General features: G+C 49.2%; 1 protein-coding gene across 1 annotated transcript in view; it reads left to right on the top strand.

Moving 5' to 3' along the window:
* LOC149346443 (uncharacterized) overlaps positions 1-12862 on the top strand; it is a 108615-nt gene extending 95753 nt beyond the window's left edge. Inside the window, exon 2 of the mRNA XM_089541331.1 lies at positions 12831-12862. Within this exon, the coding sequence (XP_089397457.1) occupies positions 12831-12862 (32 nt within the window). The remainder of the gene's footprint in view (positions 1-12830) is intronic.
* The last annotated feature ends 5197 nt before the right edge of the window (positions 12863-18059 follow it).

Genomic DNA, 18059 nt, shown 5'->3' with positions numbered 1-18059 from the left:
TAGCGCTATTCCGTGGTAGAATATCACCGCAGGCACTGTTTTCGTAACAATAAGGTACTGAAGCGACAGTAGTAGACATTGTCCTTATGTAATTAGCTTTAGTGCACTGTGTCCATCTGCAACACAGGAACAATAAGAGAAATAAAAACCTCTCACCGGTTTAAAATGCCTTTGTTTACTCGTATTTTGGTATATGCAAATGCATAGCAGCGAAAATGCGATTGAAATTGCTTGTAGCTACTTTCGGCTCCCCTTTCAAGTTTAATTTCCCCCTTCCACCCCAAATTGAATAAAATTCCGTTGCCTGAGCTTACATGCATCTTTCACCTCCATGTCTTTGGCTTCTTATTGGTGATGGGGTAAACGCAGAAATTTATTCATCTCAATTGTAAAGATCGCCATAGTTTTATATTCCATGAGAACTACATTCTTAGATCGGCCCTGTTGTCATGATCACTGATATATGCTTGAAAGATTGTAATATATTTTGTACACCAGCCGCAGGCTTAGAGGATTTGGTGTTCAGTTGCTGATACGAAGGTCGGGGGCTCGTTCTGGGCGGCGGCGGGATTTCGATGCAGGAGCAATACAAAAGTGCTCGCATACTGTGCGATGCACGTGCATCTTAGAGAAGCTCGAGCGATCAAATTTATTCACAACTCATCCACTAGAGCTTCCCGAATAGCTCATGTGTCGCTTCAGGACGTTAAACCAAAAAGCATACATTCTTCGTACATTACCAATTCTGATGACAATCGTGCACTTACGAATTCCACAGGTCATGCAGTGAGAACATCGCACTAAAGGGCAATGCACATTATTTCGCCGTTGATGCATTGCGCTAATCATATTTAAGCGCATTCGTTTCAACTGTCTCTTCTATTTAGCGCCCCAGCGTCGATGTTCTTCATCTTGAGAAGGTAAACTCTTATTTCGTTCCCGTGTGCGCTTCTTTCCTTAATCGAAGCACTTACAGAATATATATACGAATTTTATCTACTACTATATTTCAGTCCATCAATACTTGCATTGTAATGTGCCGTCCTGCAGAGACCAGTGTTGCAAATGCGTTTTCTTGCTGGAAATACGCGGATGCTCAGGCAAGGGCTATAATAGAACTGGTGGGGCCCAAACGATGTGACTGTGTTAGTAAAAATATCACTTGATACGAGATGAAAAAAATTGCTGAGGCTCAGCTTGGCTAAGCCTGGGGAATCCGAAGCATATTAGTGGCTAGGCTTGGTAATACATGGCTTTCCTTGGTTGAATACTTGGTCATCTGAATACAACCACTAGAAGGCTTCGTCGTGGGGGAAGACAAGGGCATGGCTACAGCGGAACGCCGACTAACCCCGAGACGCGCGTTGGGTGGGCGCCTGGATAGCCACGGAAGCCGCGTCTGCCTGCCCGGTGGAGCGAGCGTTTCACCTACACCGAGTGTGAACGCGCGTTCGAAATGCGCGGGAATGCGCGGGTGTGACGGCTAGGGGTCCCACGGCGACGGCGCGAGGTGGAGGCCGGCACTCTCATCCGATGTCACGTGGTGTGACGTCACGGTGTCACGTGGCGTGACGGCTAGGGGTCCAACGGCGACGGCGAGAGGTGGAGGCCGGCTCTCTCATCCGATGTCACGTGGTGTGACGTCACGGGGTCACGTGGTGTGACGTCACGGTGTCACGTGGGGGTCCCACGGCGACGGCGTGAGTGGTAGCTCTAGCAATATGCTTCGCATAATATCTGACTATTTAAGTGAGCGTAAAGATCGTACGTATTGTAGGATGGTGGTTTAATTATCGGCTCAAAGCGACTCAGGCTATGTGGGGCACCGCATTGAAGGGCTCCGGAAATTTCGACCACCTGGGCTGCTCTAACTTGCTCCCACATCGCACAGTAAACTAGCCTCCAGGAGTTCGTCTGCATCGAAATGCGATCACCGAGACTGGGACCGAACCCGCGTCTTTAGAGTCAGCAGCCGAGTGCCACAACCACTGAGCCACCATGGCGGCTCTTTTGGTATAATAGAACTCAATCAATTTAACAGCATTAGTGGCATAGCAATCACTTTTGCCCAATGTTCTTGCAATCATTTTTTATGCCATGAAGTTAAGGTGAGCGCTAATTTCAATGAAAAGAATATAAATCAATTAACCGCTAAGAGAACACGTGCGGTGGCCAAGAGCGGGTAGTTGATAGCGACGTCAATAACTTAGCGTTCATCAAACGTTGCATTCGTCTGGAGTTGCCGAAGCCTTATGTAGAGGCTAATCTTATATACTACGATCTGCAGGCCGCTATTGATTCATTTTTAGGATACCGGCGCTCTAACTCGGAGGGCAGCGCAATTGAGCAAGAGAGAGTAATCATCGAATAAAGAGAAAGAACTAAATCGTAGGTTTCACAGCGAATATCGCAGGCGTAGTTGTTTCGGCGTTAACGGGACATAACAGGACATTCTATGCGCGCCCCTATGGGCCAGAGTGGCGCTGGCGAACACTCTGAGATTAGGTCGCCGTTAATATACATACCACCTTAAATAGGCTGGAGAGCAGTCCCTGTAAATGAGTTCGTAAAGCAGCGCATGCGATGTAAGGAGGTCGTGGGTTCGTAGCCCACTGGAAGCTTCTGTTTCTTTTTTAGCGCGCTAGCCCTATATTGTTCAGTAGCGAAAAAGCCGTCCTGTCTGCAAATGAGGCGTCCTCCTGCCATGGTGGCTGGCAAAAGTGGAGAGAGGGAATCACACCTCTCCTTTTTCGGAGGACGAGGATATGCAAGTGGTAGAGGGAAGGAGTGCCAGGCGATTGATTGCGGGTGAGAAAAAAAAATTGAGCGGGGCACTTTGTTGACCTAAAGTGCGGTGAGGCGAAAACCTTAAGCGCAGTGTTGCTGCTTGTGTCACTGATGTGTGGTTAAGACGTTAAGCTTGGCTGTAAGAGTGGAACTCTACAGCGTCTTGCAACGCTGCCAGGGAGTCAACAGACCACCATCGCCCGTTCGGCTGTACGCCTTGCTCAACGGTAAATTGGTTTTTGAGGGAAAAAAATGTACCTCTCTCACATATCTTGGTGAACACATTAATGTCGCCGTAAGGGAAGGAAGAAAGATGGGAGTGAACGAAGACGCCGCATTAGCTAGACGCGCCTTTGCTCATTCCAAACCATCGAGCTGGCATGGCGGAGTGGTTAGCGTGCTCGTCTCGCACTCTGGAGACCCTGGTTCGATTCCGCAACTCGACCAATTTCCTACTCGGTGTTATTTATTTATGTGGTGTGACTAGAAAGGTTCATTAGGCTAATTGGTCTCTACCATTCTTCTAATGTCATGCATCACGCCCTGTCACTCATCTGTCAAGTGATGGAACTCTCTAGAATGTCTATGAAACTTCTAGAAAGGTCCAACTATTAATGTTGGTTAATGATAGTTAAGCACAAGTAGCACTTTTCGTGATACTAGTTAATATATGGTTAGTCATATTTAACGTGACCTTAACCAGTACACCGATTAATTAGTGTTACTTAAGGTAGAGGTGCAGTGCACAGTCCCACATGCCACTTCTTAACTACTATTAATTACCAATTAGTCTTTTAGTCATTAAGTACAATGATATAATTTTGAAATCCCTATTTATTATGTTCTGATGTATTTCGATTGCACCCGATTAAGTATCGATTGGCAATTGATTGGCACATGCCCACATAAGGCATCCATCCGAAACGCAGACACATTTCCTAACAAGCCTTGGTCACGACAGTATGAGGCATTAAAAGCTTTCGCCTCAATATGGGGAGCAAATCATCCTTTCCTTTTCCTGCACTACCACTCGCTATATACTAGAGAAAAGACCGCAAAGCAGGAAAACCGGTATCGCGGTAGCTGCAGCCCCGTGGAAAGCACTAAACTCGCACACGCCAGATGCAGCCAAGTGGAACTGACGGTGGCGCACATGCTGTAGCCCAGCGGAAATGTAAATTCAGACCGCGATCGCTGCACCCGAGTGAAAAAGCAGAAGCTACGTCGCCCCACCTGTCGCTTACATTGTATGTAGAACTGTAATAAGTAACCTGTGCGAAAGATCCATCATCATCATAAGCCTGACTATTGTATGGCAAGTGCCTCCCCCATGTCCCTCCAGTTAACCCTGTCCTTTCCCAACTGCAGCCAATGTATTCCTGCAAACATCTTAATCTCATCCGCCCACATAACTTTCTGTTACCCCCTATTACGATTCCCTTCTCTAAAACTCACTCCGTTACCCTTGAGGACTCACGGTTATCCCGCCTTGACATTAGAGAAGAGAAGAGAAAACTTTACTTCCACCATGTACAGTACACAGATGGAGGACGACGGAAAAAAGCCGTCAATAGGCGGCTTGACGAGTCCGTCGCCCCACTTAATGAGCAGCGTTTGGTCAACAGCAATCAATTCATACAGTCAAACAAAAGAAAACGAGAACACTTGATCAGTGCAGAACAGAAGTAAAACAGAGTGGTCCGAAAATGAAATCCAAGGATAAGTAAAATCAGTTATTCATCCTCAGTAAACATAGATCCAAGCTTAGCAGTGGAACAAAAAAATAAATCAAAGTTAGTATACAGATAATGGTTTAACAGTGATGTCTATGTATGTGTACAGGCCTACACATATCGCCTAAACCTATTTCTTACTCTCGATATCGACTAGAATGTCATCAATCCGCGTTTGTTCCCACGCCCACTCTGTCCGCTTCCGGTCTTTAAACCTAATGACCACCATTTTTCTTTCCATAGCTCACTACGTTGTCCATAAGCTGATCACTTTTCGTTAGTCTCCACGTTTCTGTTCCATAGGTCCCATATGCGCTCAATTTCATTCTTATTCTTCTAGTTCATTTCTCTCTCATGATCCGGATCAGGAGTCACTACCTACCCTAAGAAGATGTATTCCCTTACCACTTACAGCAACTAGATACCAATTGTGAACTGCTGCTCCCTTGCGACATGGTTCAACATTACTTTAATTTCCTGCACGTTAATTTTAAGACGTACCGTTCTGCTGTGCCTGTCTAATTCGTTGATCGTGCTTTTCAGCCCATCTCCTGAGTGACTTAGCAAGACAATGTCATCAGGGAATCGCATATTGCTTAGGTGTTCTTCATTAACTCTTATCCCCAACTGTTCCCAATCCAGGCCTCGGAACACCTCCTGTAAACAGGTAAATTGCGAGATCGTGTCTCCCAATGATGGACTTTATGAAGGATTACAGCAGCTGTGCAGTAGTTGTAGATATCTTCCAGTATTTTCACATCAGACTCTTCTACACCTTAACACCTTAGCATGAGTGCTAAGGTGTCCACTGAGTCAAATGCTTTTTCGACATCAATGAATGCTATATATAGGGGTTGGTTATGTTCTCCAAATTTCTCGATAATAATACTATCCACTAATTCACACTATCACTCAGACGATAAAGAAATGCGCAGGGAAGGGTCCGTGCATTCAGGTATTCTGCTACAGCAACAACGCCGCACTTAGTTTGGCGAAGCAAATGGGGGCCTCACTACTTTTTATATTGTGTAATAAATTATTTGTCCGGCATAAAATGATCGGACACCTAGTTTTCTATTGATCGACCTCAGAAATTAAAAAAAACAAAGCTCTAGAATTACACTATGCTTTCCTTTCTACTGGTGACTCTTGGCCCAGTTTATATATTAGCCATATTGTAGGGGTGCGTTTATTAGGCGTCCTCAAGAGACCGAACCGCCGTGCAGGATCTGGCAGCGTAGACGGGCGTAGCCAGCACCAAGAGAGCGGGGCAACTTCGTCGTCGTCAGGCGGAGCGTAGTGTCGGCGCATAACTTCGTCGTCGTCAGGCGCAGCGCAGTGTCGGCGCATGGCGGTAGCGGAACCTGTCACAGTTGGCACACTACAGTTTCCCCCGGGTGAAAAGCAGCCATCCTGGCGTCTTAAGGGGAAGGAAGAACATAGGGGTCGTAGTACGGCTTCAGTCGGTCAACGTGGACGGTTTCGCGGCCACGGCGACGCAAGTCCGCAGCGGGTGCAACAGGCTCAACAATATAATTCACCGGAGATGTTTGCTTGAGAACCCGGTAGGGACCATGATACCGATGCAGCAGTTTCCGCGAAAGGCCGGGAGTTGTGGGAGGCACCCAGAGCCACACAAGGGAGTCCGCAGGGTAGGAGGTAGAGGCCGCGGAAGTGTCGCGGTCATGTTTTTGCTGCCACTGGGTCTGCGTGGCAAACGAGCGAGCAAGCTGGCGGCATTCTTCGGCGTACCTGGCAGCGTCGGACAGTGGCGTGGACTCGGAAATGTCGGGTCGGTAGCGAAGAAGAGTATCCATCGTGCAGGGGGGCTCGCGGCCGTACAGAGGAAAGAAGGGAGAGAATCCAGTGGTGGTTTGTGTCGCAGTGTTATATGCGTAGGTGACGAAGGGAAGAACTTGGTCCCAGTTGGAGTGGTTGGCGTCGACGTACATGGACAGCATGTCACTGAGGGTTCGGTTGAAACGCTCGGTCAGGCCGTTGGTCTGAGGGTGGTAAGACGAAGTGGTTCGATGGATAATGCGGCATTCCTTGAGGAGGGCCTCAAGAGCGCAAGACAGGAATACGCGTCCACGGTCGCTGAGCAGTTCTTGAGGAGCACCATGGCGAAGAATCAGGTTCTTTAGAAGAAAGGAAGCCACGTCGCAGGCGGAGGCAGATGGTAATGGAGACGTTTCAGCATAACGTGTGAGATGATCCACGGCCACGATAAACCAGCGGTGACCAGCGGGAGTGGGAGGGACGGGGCCGTAGAGGTCTATGCCAATGCGGTCAAACGGGCGGGCAGGGCAGGGTAACGGCTGCAGTGGAGCAGGCGAGGTGTGAGGCGGACATTTACGCCGTTGACAGGATGGGCAAGATCGCACAAAGTGGCGAACAAAACGGTACATGCCACGCCAGTAGAATCGGAGACGCAGACGCGTATAGGTTTTCAACACGCCGCCGTGGGCACACTGGGGGTCCGCATGGAAAGCGGCGCAAATGTCGGTGCGTAGATGGCGGGGGATCACTAGGAGCCATTTGCGTCCGTCGAACAGGTAATTGTGACGATAAAGGAGACCGTCCCGAATAGAAAAGTGACGGGCTTGACGTAAGAGGGAACGGGACGAATTATCAGTCGTAGGACTCGAAAGGAAGTTAATAAGAGTGGCGATCCAAGGGTCTTTCCGCTGCTCGGTGGACATGTCGGCAGTGGCAATCGAGGACAAGTCGTAAGCAGACACAGGAGCAGGCGATGAAGCACTAGGTAGCGGCGAGCGGGAAAGAGCGTCCGCGTCATTATGCTTGAGGCCAGAGCGGTAAATGACATGAATGTCATACTCCTGCAATCGCAGAGCTCAGCGAGCTAGGCGGCCTGACCGGCCTTTGAGAGAGGCCAGCCAGCACAGGGCATGGTGGTCGGTTACTATACAGAACGGGCGGCCGTAGACATAGGGACGAAATTTTCCAATGGCCCAAATGATGGCCAAACATTCTCGTTCGGTAACAGAATAGTTGGCCTCCGCTTTGCTAAAGGTCCGACTGGCGTAGGCGACCACATATTCACGGAAGCCAGGTTTGCGTTGAGTGAGAACGGCACCCAGTCCAATACCGCTGGCGTCAGTGTGGATCTCAGTAGGCGCAGTCGGGTCAAAGTGGCGCAGGATGGGAGGCGAAACCAAAAGGCGGCGCAAGGTGTCGAAGGCGTCATCGCAAGCAGGCGTCCATGCGGAGAGGTTGGAGCTGCCTGCGAGTAGCTGGGTCAGAGGAGCGATGATCGCGGCGAAATTCAAGATGAAGCGACGGAAGTAAGAGCAAAGGCCAACGAAGCTACGGAGCTGTTTCAGTGAGGTGGGCTTCGGATGAGATGAGAAGAAAAGTCCGCAGAAAAGATGACGATGTCATCGAGATAGCAAAGACAACTCTCCCACTTGAGTCCACTAAGGATAGTGTCCATCAGGCGTTCGAAAGTTTCCGGGGCGTTGCAAAGGCCAAACGGCATGACGTTGAACTCATATAAGCCGTCAGGTGTTATGAAGGCAGTTTTTGAGCGATCAGCGTCAGCCATGGGCACCTGCCAGTAGCCTGACCTCAAATCCAGCGAGGAGAAATACTCAGCTCCCTGCAAGCAGTCCAGGGCGTCATCGATTCGTGGCAGGGGATAGACGTCCTTGCGTGTGATGTTGTTGAGCCGGCGGTAATCAACACAGAACCTGATGGAACCATCTTTCTTTTTTACCAACACAACAGGAGACGCACAGGGACTGTGGGAGGGCTGTATGACACCCCGACGGAGCATGTCGTCCACGTGATCAGAAATGACGCGGCGCTCAGAAGGCGAGACACGATAGGGGCGCTGGTGAAGAGGGGCGTGTGTACCGGTGTCGATGGTGTGCGCAACGACAGACGTACGGCCCAAGGCAGTCTGAGGAAGATCGAAAAAAGAACTGAAGCGCTGGAGGAGGGCGACGAGTTGATCACGTAGCGCGGGTGGAAGGTCGGCGTCAATGGCACGGTGGAAGACGTCGGAGGGCGGTGGATCATTCTTAACATCACGAGAGCTGAGCACATCGACATCGAAGGAAGCGGTGGTATCAAGAATAGGGTAGGGAAGGCAGGAATCAAGTTCTTCAACACGTCCGAGGCATTCACCTCGGAGCACTGCTGACGGGTACGAAGATGGGTTCGAGACGTAAATTGCACTTTGTCCATGGTCGATCGTCAGAACAGCAAAGGGAAGCAGGAGGAAGGGGTGGCGGGAAGCGGTTTCGGAAGGCGTGAAGAAAACAGTTGAATGAGGGACGCCGACACAGGAGAGCGGCACGAGGGCAGCAGAAAACGGAAGAATGTCGGTATCAGTCGCGACCACAAGTTTGGCAGACTGCGTAGGGACGTCGCAAAAGGGAGCGTTACACAGCGGAGAAAAGGCGATTTCAGCTCGAGCGCAGTCAATAACGGCACGATGAGTCGAAAGGAAGTCACATCCCAGGATGATGTCGTGTGAGCAGTGAGACAGCACAATAAATTCGATGGTGTACAAAACATCTTGAATGAGGACACGGGCCGTACATGCGGCTGAGGGATGAATGCGCTGTGATGAGGCGGTGCGAAGCGAAAAGTCAGAAAGTGGGGTAGTCACTTTGCGGAGTCGGAGGCAGAGAGCTTCACTTATGACAGATACTGCAGCGCCCGTGTCGACGAGGGCGAGAACCTTGGCACCTTCCACGAACACTACGATTACATTAGCGGGACAACACGGAGGACTTGAGGAGTTCGAAACAAGCGCAGTTCTTGCCCCCGGAACTGCGGCTGTTAGTTTCCCTCAAGCGCGGAGCTAGAACGTCGCAGCACCGGGGAAGGGAAACGGCGTCGAGGGGAAGGCGATCGGCGAGTGGTGTAAATTTGGCGATCAGGGGAAACAAAGGGGGGATGGGGGCTCAGACGGCGGCGGAGGACGGAAAGAAGGGGCGGCCTGGTAGGAATCGGGTGCCGGCGTATGTCGTGGCCTGGCCACCGCTTGGGCGTACGTCAGGGGTGCTGTCACAGGCGCGGGCACAGGGCTGGACGGTAGCAGATCAGCGACTTGGTCTTGCACGACACGGCGAATGGTAGGGGCCAAAGACGGGGTGGAGTCAGGAACTTGGCGGGCGGGGTCTTGAAAATGGGATATGACGGACAGCTGGCGAGCGACCTCTTCACGAATGAAGGATTTGATTTGGTTGAGAAGAGGGGAGTCCTCAGGAGTAGTACCGCCCAGGGCCAGTGTGGAGAGGGCTTCGTCGCAGACACCGGCACGCCGTGTAGAAGCGCGCTGCTTGCGGAGCTCGTCGTAGCTCTGGCAAAGCTTAATAACCTCACTGACGGTGGTGGGATTTTTCGCGAGGAGCATCTGAAATGCGTCGTCAGCGATGCCTTTGAGGATATGGTGGATCTTGTCCGCGTCTGGCATGGCGGCGTTGACACGTTTGCAGAGGTCAACGATGTCCTCAATGTAACTTGTGAAGGTCTCGTCGGTGTGTTGAGCGCGGTCCCGTAAGCACTGTTCGGTACGGAGCTTGCGCACCGCAGGGCGGCCGAACACTTCCGCAAAGCTCTTCTTAAATACGGGCCAAGTGGATAGGTCCGCCTCATGGTTTCGCCACGTCCGTGAGATAAAAGATGACGTTACTCAGCTTGATAGTGTCATCCCACTTATTATAGCTGCTCACTCGCTCATACGATGACAACCAGTCGTCAACATCTTGGTCGGCAGTCCCACTGAAGTCAAGTCCATTGTCCATGGTAGAGAGAGGTTGGTCATGATGGTTCTTGATAATCACAAAGCAAACAAGGGAGGAAAAAGCTGAGTGCTTGCCGACATTTCGAAGAAAACAAGCCCTCTTGGCAAAACGCTGGCAAGCATCCTGAGGTTTTCGCTCCCTTGGTCACTTTATGAACATTACCCAAATGGGCATTTGTGACGGCCTGTTCTGTTAGGTGCCAGCCGATTTGCTCCCAAGGCAAGCAAAGGATGCTGCAAGATCTTAGTGAAACGGTCGTGAATTGCACTTCGTGCACTTGCTCACGAATTGCACTTGCTCACGAGTAAAATGCATTGGGTCATGCTTTTTTGCGTTAAAAATGTCATGCGAGGAAGTTGAGGCGGGTATGAACTACGTGCTCCTTGAGCTTAACTACACAGGACGTGAGCGAAATTAGCCTGAGGTTCTCAAGGCTGAGTGCCTTCCCTGGTTTTGGAATTAGAATGATCTCTGCTGTTTTCCATATTTGTGGGATTGAGCCCTCCGACCAGCATTTCTGCATATACTCAGTTAGTGATTGTAGCGATTCTTCATCCAGGTTGCGGAAGATCTTGTTGGATCGTGGTGGAAGCATAAATAATGTTCTTGGCAGAGAAAAATGTGACTCATTGCCAGAACCCCTAACAGTTAATGGCATTGACCTAAGTGGTAAAGCTCTTGCTGATCATTTTAATCGTCACTTTACTAATGTCTCAAATTACGGTAATTACAGCTCAGCAACATTAAACGCGATACGTACCAGTACCTCTGAAAGCATCTTCCTTCACCCGACAGACGAAAATGGAAGCAAAAATGAAGTAACTATCGACCGATTTCTATATTACCTGTCTTCTCCAAAGGACTAGAAAAGATCATTTACCTACGCCTAATAAAATTTCTAGACAAGACTAATGCTTTGACTGATTGTCAATTTGGCTTCAGAAAGGGCAAATCGACTGAAACGGCGCTGCTCATGATAAAATAAAGTATATTGCAGAGCATTGACAATGAAGCATACACGCTGGGCGTTTTTGTTGATTTCAGCAAAGCTGTCGACTGTCTTGATCATAACATACTTCTTGAAAAACTCACTTCATATGGCATCCGCGGAAAACCTCATGCTTTACTAAAGTCGTATCTCAGCAATAGAAGCCAGTCTGTCTGCATTAAGAACGAACAGTCATCCTTACATCCAATATTTTGTGGAGTACCAGAAGGAAGTGTATTAGGTCCGCTTCTGTTCAACTTGTTTATAAATGACATAATTCATATTGACAACAGTGTTCAGTTCATCATATACGCTGATGATAGTAGTGTCCTTATTTCTGGAAACGATCCCAATGATCTTGTGCTACATAGTAATGATGTACGTGAAAAATTGTCTGTTTGGTCCCAGTCAAATCGCATGAAAATAAATGCTCAGAAAACGAAAGCTATATAATTTCGAGCCCGTAATAAGAAATTGATTGTTGAAAGGTGCATAATGATTCGTGGCAAAAGTATTGACCTTGTGGAAGCTCATAAAATTCTTGGTGTGTATTTTTCTTGTCATTTGAGTTGGGACACTCATATACACTATGTTGCAACCAACATTTCTTCAGTGACTGGAGCTGTATCTTGATGTTGTGCTTTCTTGCCTCAAAACGTTAAACTTCAACTATATAATGCATTATTTGCCCCGCACATGAGCTACTGTAGTTTATTGCGGGCAAGCACGACAATAGCAAATACTGACAAAATAATAGTTCTTCAAAAAAGGTACAGTCGTAACATAGCTAATATTGACCGTCAGTCTACAACAAGACAGTTATTTGCAGAATATAATATTGTTAGCTTTGACCATCACTATGAACATCGCTTGTTGCATGTTTTCTATTTTTCTCAACATGGCACTCAAAGTTTCCTTCTTTCTCTAGCGCTGCTGCAGCCTAGAGCTACTTCTTTAACTCGAATTTCCCAACCCTGGTTCGTTCCATTTTTTCGCACTCAGTACAAACTGCAATCATTAAAACACAGCCTACCGGTCTTGCTAAATAAACTCAAACAAGTAACCTTCAAATCGCCAAAGCAACTACGAATGCACTTTTCACATTAGTAAATGAGAGTATGATTGCAATGACAAATATTCTAGCATGTCTCTATTTCCTCGTACATTTTTGTTCATAGCGTTGTGAATATTTTGTTGTGCTGCTCGGAACCGACGTCTGTTGTTGCCCTTGTAAACGGCTCCAGGGCCCAGTCAAGTTGCTGGCTGCAACTTTTAGCCTTGGAGACCGTCCAGTATTCTAGTAAATAAATTTGAATTGAATTGAATTGAATTGAATACTGCATCTGGGCCAGGGGTGGATTTGCAGTTGAGCCTTGCAATCTCTGCCCTAACCTCATCCACAGTAATTGGGAAGTCGAGCTGCGTGTTTTCCGGACCAGCATAATCTGGGAAAGCTTGGATAGAAGCATAGCCAATATATCTGTCTTTAAGTTCAAGGAAAAGGTCCTCTGGTGTGCCCCCGTATGCATGCACAAGCTTTTGCAGGTTCTGCCTCCGGGTCGTTCTGCTACCTGTAGGGTCAAGTAGATGACGGAGCAAGTTCCAAGTCTTAGAGATTCCCATATTTCGATCCATGCAGTTGAATATGTCCTCCCAGTTTTCCTGAGTAAGTTTGGCTGCATGATACTCGATCTCATTGTTTAGCCTAGCTATTGTTCTGCGCAGATTGCGGTTCCACCGCTGTCGTTTGAGTCGGTTCTCGAGTCCTCTCTTTGCCTCCCATAGGTGAAGAAGCCGGCTGTCAGCAATCTCCAGGTGGTCAGCTTGCTCTAACATAAGGTGGCTGACTTGGCATCTTTACAAAGATCCTGTGCCCAGACATCTATGTCTAGTATATTGGGGGTATCAGCTTCTCGGGCGGCTCTTTTAGCGCGGAACGTGTCCCAATCGACAAGGGTGGGAGCTCGAGCGCTACGATGTTTGGGGCCAGTTGAGGCCACTATTTATGTAGTGATCGCTGCCGAAATTTTGTTGAGTGTTTATCCATGTTGGAGTGCCCGAATTTTTAGCAAAAGTCAAATCGGGAGTCGCATCCCTGGAAACACTGTCACCGAGCGGGTGGAGACTACTGGGTCTGTAAGAGGAGTCAACCCCCACTGTTGTGCGGTGGGCCACAATTTTCGACCTTTAATGTCCTCCTGTGGGTACCCCCGAGCCGCGTGTGGGGCATTAAAGTCTCCCGTGAAAATGACGGGGTGATGGCCTGCAAGTTTCAGGGTCGCCTGCAAGAGCGGGCCAAAGCTTGCTTTTCGTAACTTTAGGCTGCTATAGACATTCAGCACAAACAGACTGTGGTCGGGTTTCCCAGGTGGAATTAATTCGACTAGCACGTGTGCGACATTTTTGACTGACTGGGGTATCGTGCTGGACAACCGTAATATTTCGTTTTAAGAGAGTCGTGACTCCAAGCGTTTCACCCCCCGATGAAAAGGATTGATATCCAGCTAGCTTGCTATTGGTTTGTGTCTCTTGTAGTGCGATTAAGTCCGGTCCGTCCCTATTTTGGAAGAATTGTTGGAGTACAGCTCGTTTGCGGCTAACTCCTCGGCACTTGCACTGCCAGATGGTGTAGTTTGGTTGTGGCGCCATATTGATGCTAGTCTGATACCGCTTCAGAAGAAGCGGACTTGCGAATTTTGAGGGGAAAGAGCCCGCTCTCTGCTTCCTGCTGTCAGCTGCCTAAGTTAAGTAATTCCTGCCGGTAAGTGCATAATTCTTCCATGACGGAAGTCATTGTAAGCTGCATTTGAATGAGGGTGTTGTTAGTCTGCGTTTGCGCTTCTACAATTTTGTGAATGCTGTCGCCTAGTTTTTGGTCTTCGGAGAGGGAACCACCTGCTTTTCGCTTAGGCGGGGGTGCCCGCGTTGATTCAACATGCATGTCCGCTCCGGCGGAGGTTGAGGGGGGAAGGTTATTGTCGCCACCGGTCGTAGGCGGTGACCCAGTCTGCATTTGTTGCTGTTTTAGAGCGGCATTTTCTTTCTTTAGTTCCTCAACCCTCAAGAAGTAATTTACCTGCCAACAATTTCAGGTCTGCTAGCTTAGAGGTGTTGGAGTTAGATTTCTGGGAGGCTTTATCTGCCCAGCCTACCTTTTACATACCGACGGCGTCCTGGTTCCAACCGGACTTCCGTAGCTGGTGTGAAGGGGTCGTGGATTTGGAGGAGGGCCGGCCTCTCGGTTCCAGTCGTGGAAAGGAGCAAGATCGATGTCTATAGTTCATCCGCCCCCCGCTTTTGGAGGGGCTGCGTTACTCTTTAGGCTGCGGCGTCTCTTGGCTATGCTGGGTCAGAAGTTCGCGTTCCTGTCCCCAGCGGCGTTTGCTCACAATGTATGGAGTGCGGTAGTTCTCGTGGCATTTGTTGCTGCCCACTTCATGGCCCTTACCGCATAAGGCACACTTAGGCTCACATGTATGTGTCTCGGGAGGGTTGGCCATGCCGCATCCGCGGCAGCGAGCGTTTTTCGGATCCGGGCAAACGTCTCTGCGATGTCCGAGTTGTCCGCACAAAGAACACACTTAGTATTTTTTTTGTAGAGGCAGCAACGAATCATGCCACCGCCGAAGCTGATCCAACGGGGAACTCGCTCACCTTTGAAGAGAATGAGAACCGTCCGCGACTGCGCACCCATGCGCCGGGGACCACATATTGGAGGATTTCTGGGGTGCTGAAGGTTCGCTGGGGTGGCAGCGTCCGATAGTTGTTTGGGAACGCCTTGGATCACTCTTTTACCACTGCCGTGCGGCGTGGCGACATACGAGTTGATGGCGATCTTGTTCTCGCCGTAGGTGAGCTCCTGGATGCTTAAGTAGCGTTCCACTCGTGCCGCGGAAGGGGTGGCCACCAGTGTGGTGAGTTGCTTGAAGTTGAGTAGCATGCAATCTTCAGAAGATTCCGCCAAGGTTTCACGCGGTTTATGGAGGAGAACGAGCTGTACCCCACAACCATGATTGGATTTCAAACAAAACTTTCTACGCAGGATGTAATGCTTCCACTCAAATATCAGATTATTGAGGCAAACACGCGGGACACTAGAATAATTCTTGGACTCGACCTGGAAAAAGCCTTTGACAATGTCAGACATGATGCGATCTTGGAGAACCTTCATGAACTCGGGCTGGGAGCCCGCACCTTCAACTATATCCACGACTTTCTCTCAGGTAGAAAGGCACATTTTCAGCTAGGAGGTCTCCACTCGCGTGACTTCCCCCTCGGCAACAAGGGCACCCCGCAGGGATCTGTCCTGTCACCCTTTTTCTTCAACGTTGCAATGTTGAAACTTCCACACCAATTAGCGCAGATCCTGCAACTCCACCACAGCCTCTATGCTGACGATATCACCTGGTGGACCGCCGAGGGCAGTAACGGCTAAATCGAGGACAAGCTCCAGCGTGCCATCGATATTGTGGGGAACTATGTAGACTCCAGGAGGCTGCGGTGCTCTCCATCCAAATCTGAAGTTCTCATATTCCGCAAAATCAGATCCCTTGCGCAACCCCCCCCCCCCCCCCCGGCCATCGAACTCAGTATTCGCGGAGTCCCCATTCCTCGAGTACTCAAAATTGAAATCTTGGGCCTAATTCCACAAGAACACGGCTTCAATGGTGATGTAACTCAGAAGCTTCAGGGAATCTCGCAGAAAATTATGCGACTCATTCGCCGCATTCGTACCCGCCACTCGGGCTTGAGGGAAAGCAATACTCTCCGTTTAGTATAAGCCTTTGTGATCAGCCGCATAGGTTACGGATGCCCTTACCTACATCTAAAGTCAGCTGAAAAAGAGAAAGTTGGGGCCATAATCAGAAAATGCGTCAAACAGGCAATTCGGCTTCTTATGCACACAGCGACAGAGAAAGTGTGAGGTGTCGGTCTTTATAACACCCTAAGTGAGATTATTGAAGCGGTAACCGTCTAGCAGTACGAACGACTATCGGCCACACCAACTGGCAGACACATTTTGTCCACACCAGGCATAACATACGAACGACAAGGCGTACCAACAACTGACCTTCCCAAACATATACGCCAGCTTCTGGTCATTCCTCCATTGCCTCGGAACATGCACCCAGACTTCCACGCAGAACGTCATGCAGAGAGAACCAAATCATTAGGAAAACGCTTTCTTAATGATACCTCTGTGGTATATGTTGATGCAGCAGATTCTTCGGCTGAGAAGATGGTAGCGGTGGTCACCACGGAACGTGGTACACTCATAACTGGGGGCACTATACGCACTCAGCACACACGTGTTGGAGAAGAAACAGCCATTGCTCTAGCCATTGCGGGATCCTCGGCATAATTCATTGTGAGCGACTCAAAATTGGTGATACGTAACTAAACGTTTGTAGGAATCTCCCCACAAGCAGCACGGATTCTGCTAAATTATCAGCCCACGCGGCGCATTTGCCTAATATGGACGCCTGCTCATGCCTCCCTTGCTGGTAATAAGGCGACTCATAACCTAGCTCGAGAACTGTCCCACCGAGCTGGGTCGTGCAGCCTACCCGCCCTATACTCCGGCAAGGACAGGTTGTTTTCTTACAGAGAAATCTTGAAGCACTACAGGCTTGCAAGACTCACATTCCCCCCAGCAGATAAAACGCTCCCCAAGCAACAGGCGAAAGCCTGGCGTATACTTCTAACTAACACCTATCCAAATCCCCAATTTTGTAGCTTCTATTCGGAACGACTATACTCAGACAAATGCAAAAATTGTGATGCGAAAGCCGATCTAAATCATATGATCTGGAGCTGCCCGCAGTCGCTACGCACGGGTCGATTCATTACCCACTCTGACCATTGGCAGGCTCTATTGCTCAGCCCCGAACAAGGGACACAGATCAAGGTCCTCCAGCTGGCTGCCCAAAAAATAGCGGCCGCCGTTTAAGCGGGGGGCGACTTCGGGTCGCTCCTCTATATTCGCTGGAAATAGTTCCACCACCACCATGCGAGGAAGTTGTTCATTTACACCCATGTATGGTTATGGATTCTGGCTGGTGCTCTGCATAAATTATTTAAAAATTCCAGCTGACAATTTCTTATCTGAATAGTGTCATTAATTCCATTACAAAGCAAGATCAAAACAAGCAGTCTATGATATTGTCACGTGGTAGTGATAATGCGGGAGACATTAGGCAACTAGGTAGGGGCGAATGATGCGAGCTATTTATTGGGCTTACTTGCGGCCTCAAAGAACAGAAATCGGCAGCGGCAACAGCATTAAGCGTGCTCCGCGGTGGTCGGAGGGAATGTCCGTCACTCTCGCCCCAGCGCAACTGAAACCTAACAACAAAAAATAGCATGCATGTTAGCTACAGGTCTCGAACAGTTAGAATACATGACAACCACGTCTGCTACTGTCTTGTTCAAGCGCTCCGTAATAAGGTTGGTCTGCAGGTGGTACGCAGTTCTCCTTCTCTGCCTTCTTTTACTACAGTGCAGGATCGCTTACGTTTGCTCTGCCGTAATCACTGCTCCTCTCTTCTCGACGAGCATCGGGGGTGCCGTGTCGCAGGAAGAAGCATTCCGCGAAAACATTGGCGACTTTTTCTGCTGATCCGTTCTTTAGGGCTATTTCCTTAGCGCAGTGGGTCAGGCACACAGTCGCTGCAATTATCTCCTTATTCCAGAGGGTCACTTGGAGGAAGGAGTGAGCAGGTTCATGCCTATCAGCTGGAAGGGTCTTGACGGTGTTCCTACGAGGTTCAGGGT

The sequence above is a fragment of the Amblyomma mixtum genome, chromosome 4, assembly GCF_055824585.1.
Source record: "Amblyomma mixtum isolate Tamu chromosome 4, ASM5582458v1, whole genome shotgun sequence".
Classification (NCBI taxonomy): Eukaryota; Metazoa; Arthropoda; class Arachnida; order Ixodida; family Ixodidae; genus Amblyomma; species Amblyomma mixtum.
This window is presented reverse-complemented; position numbering and strand designations above follow the sequence as displayed.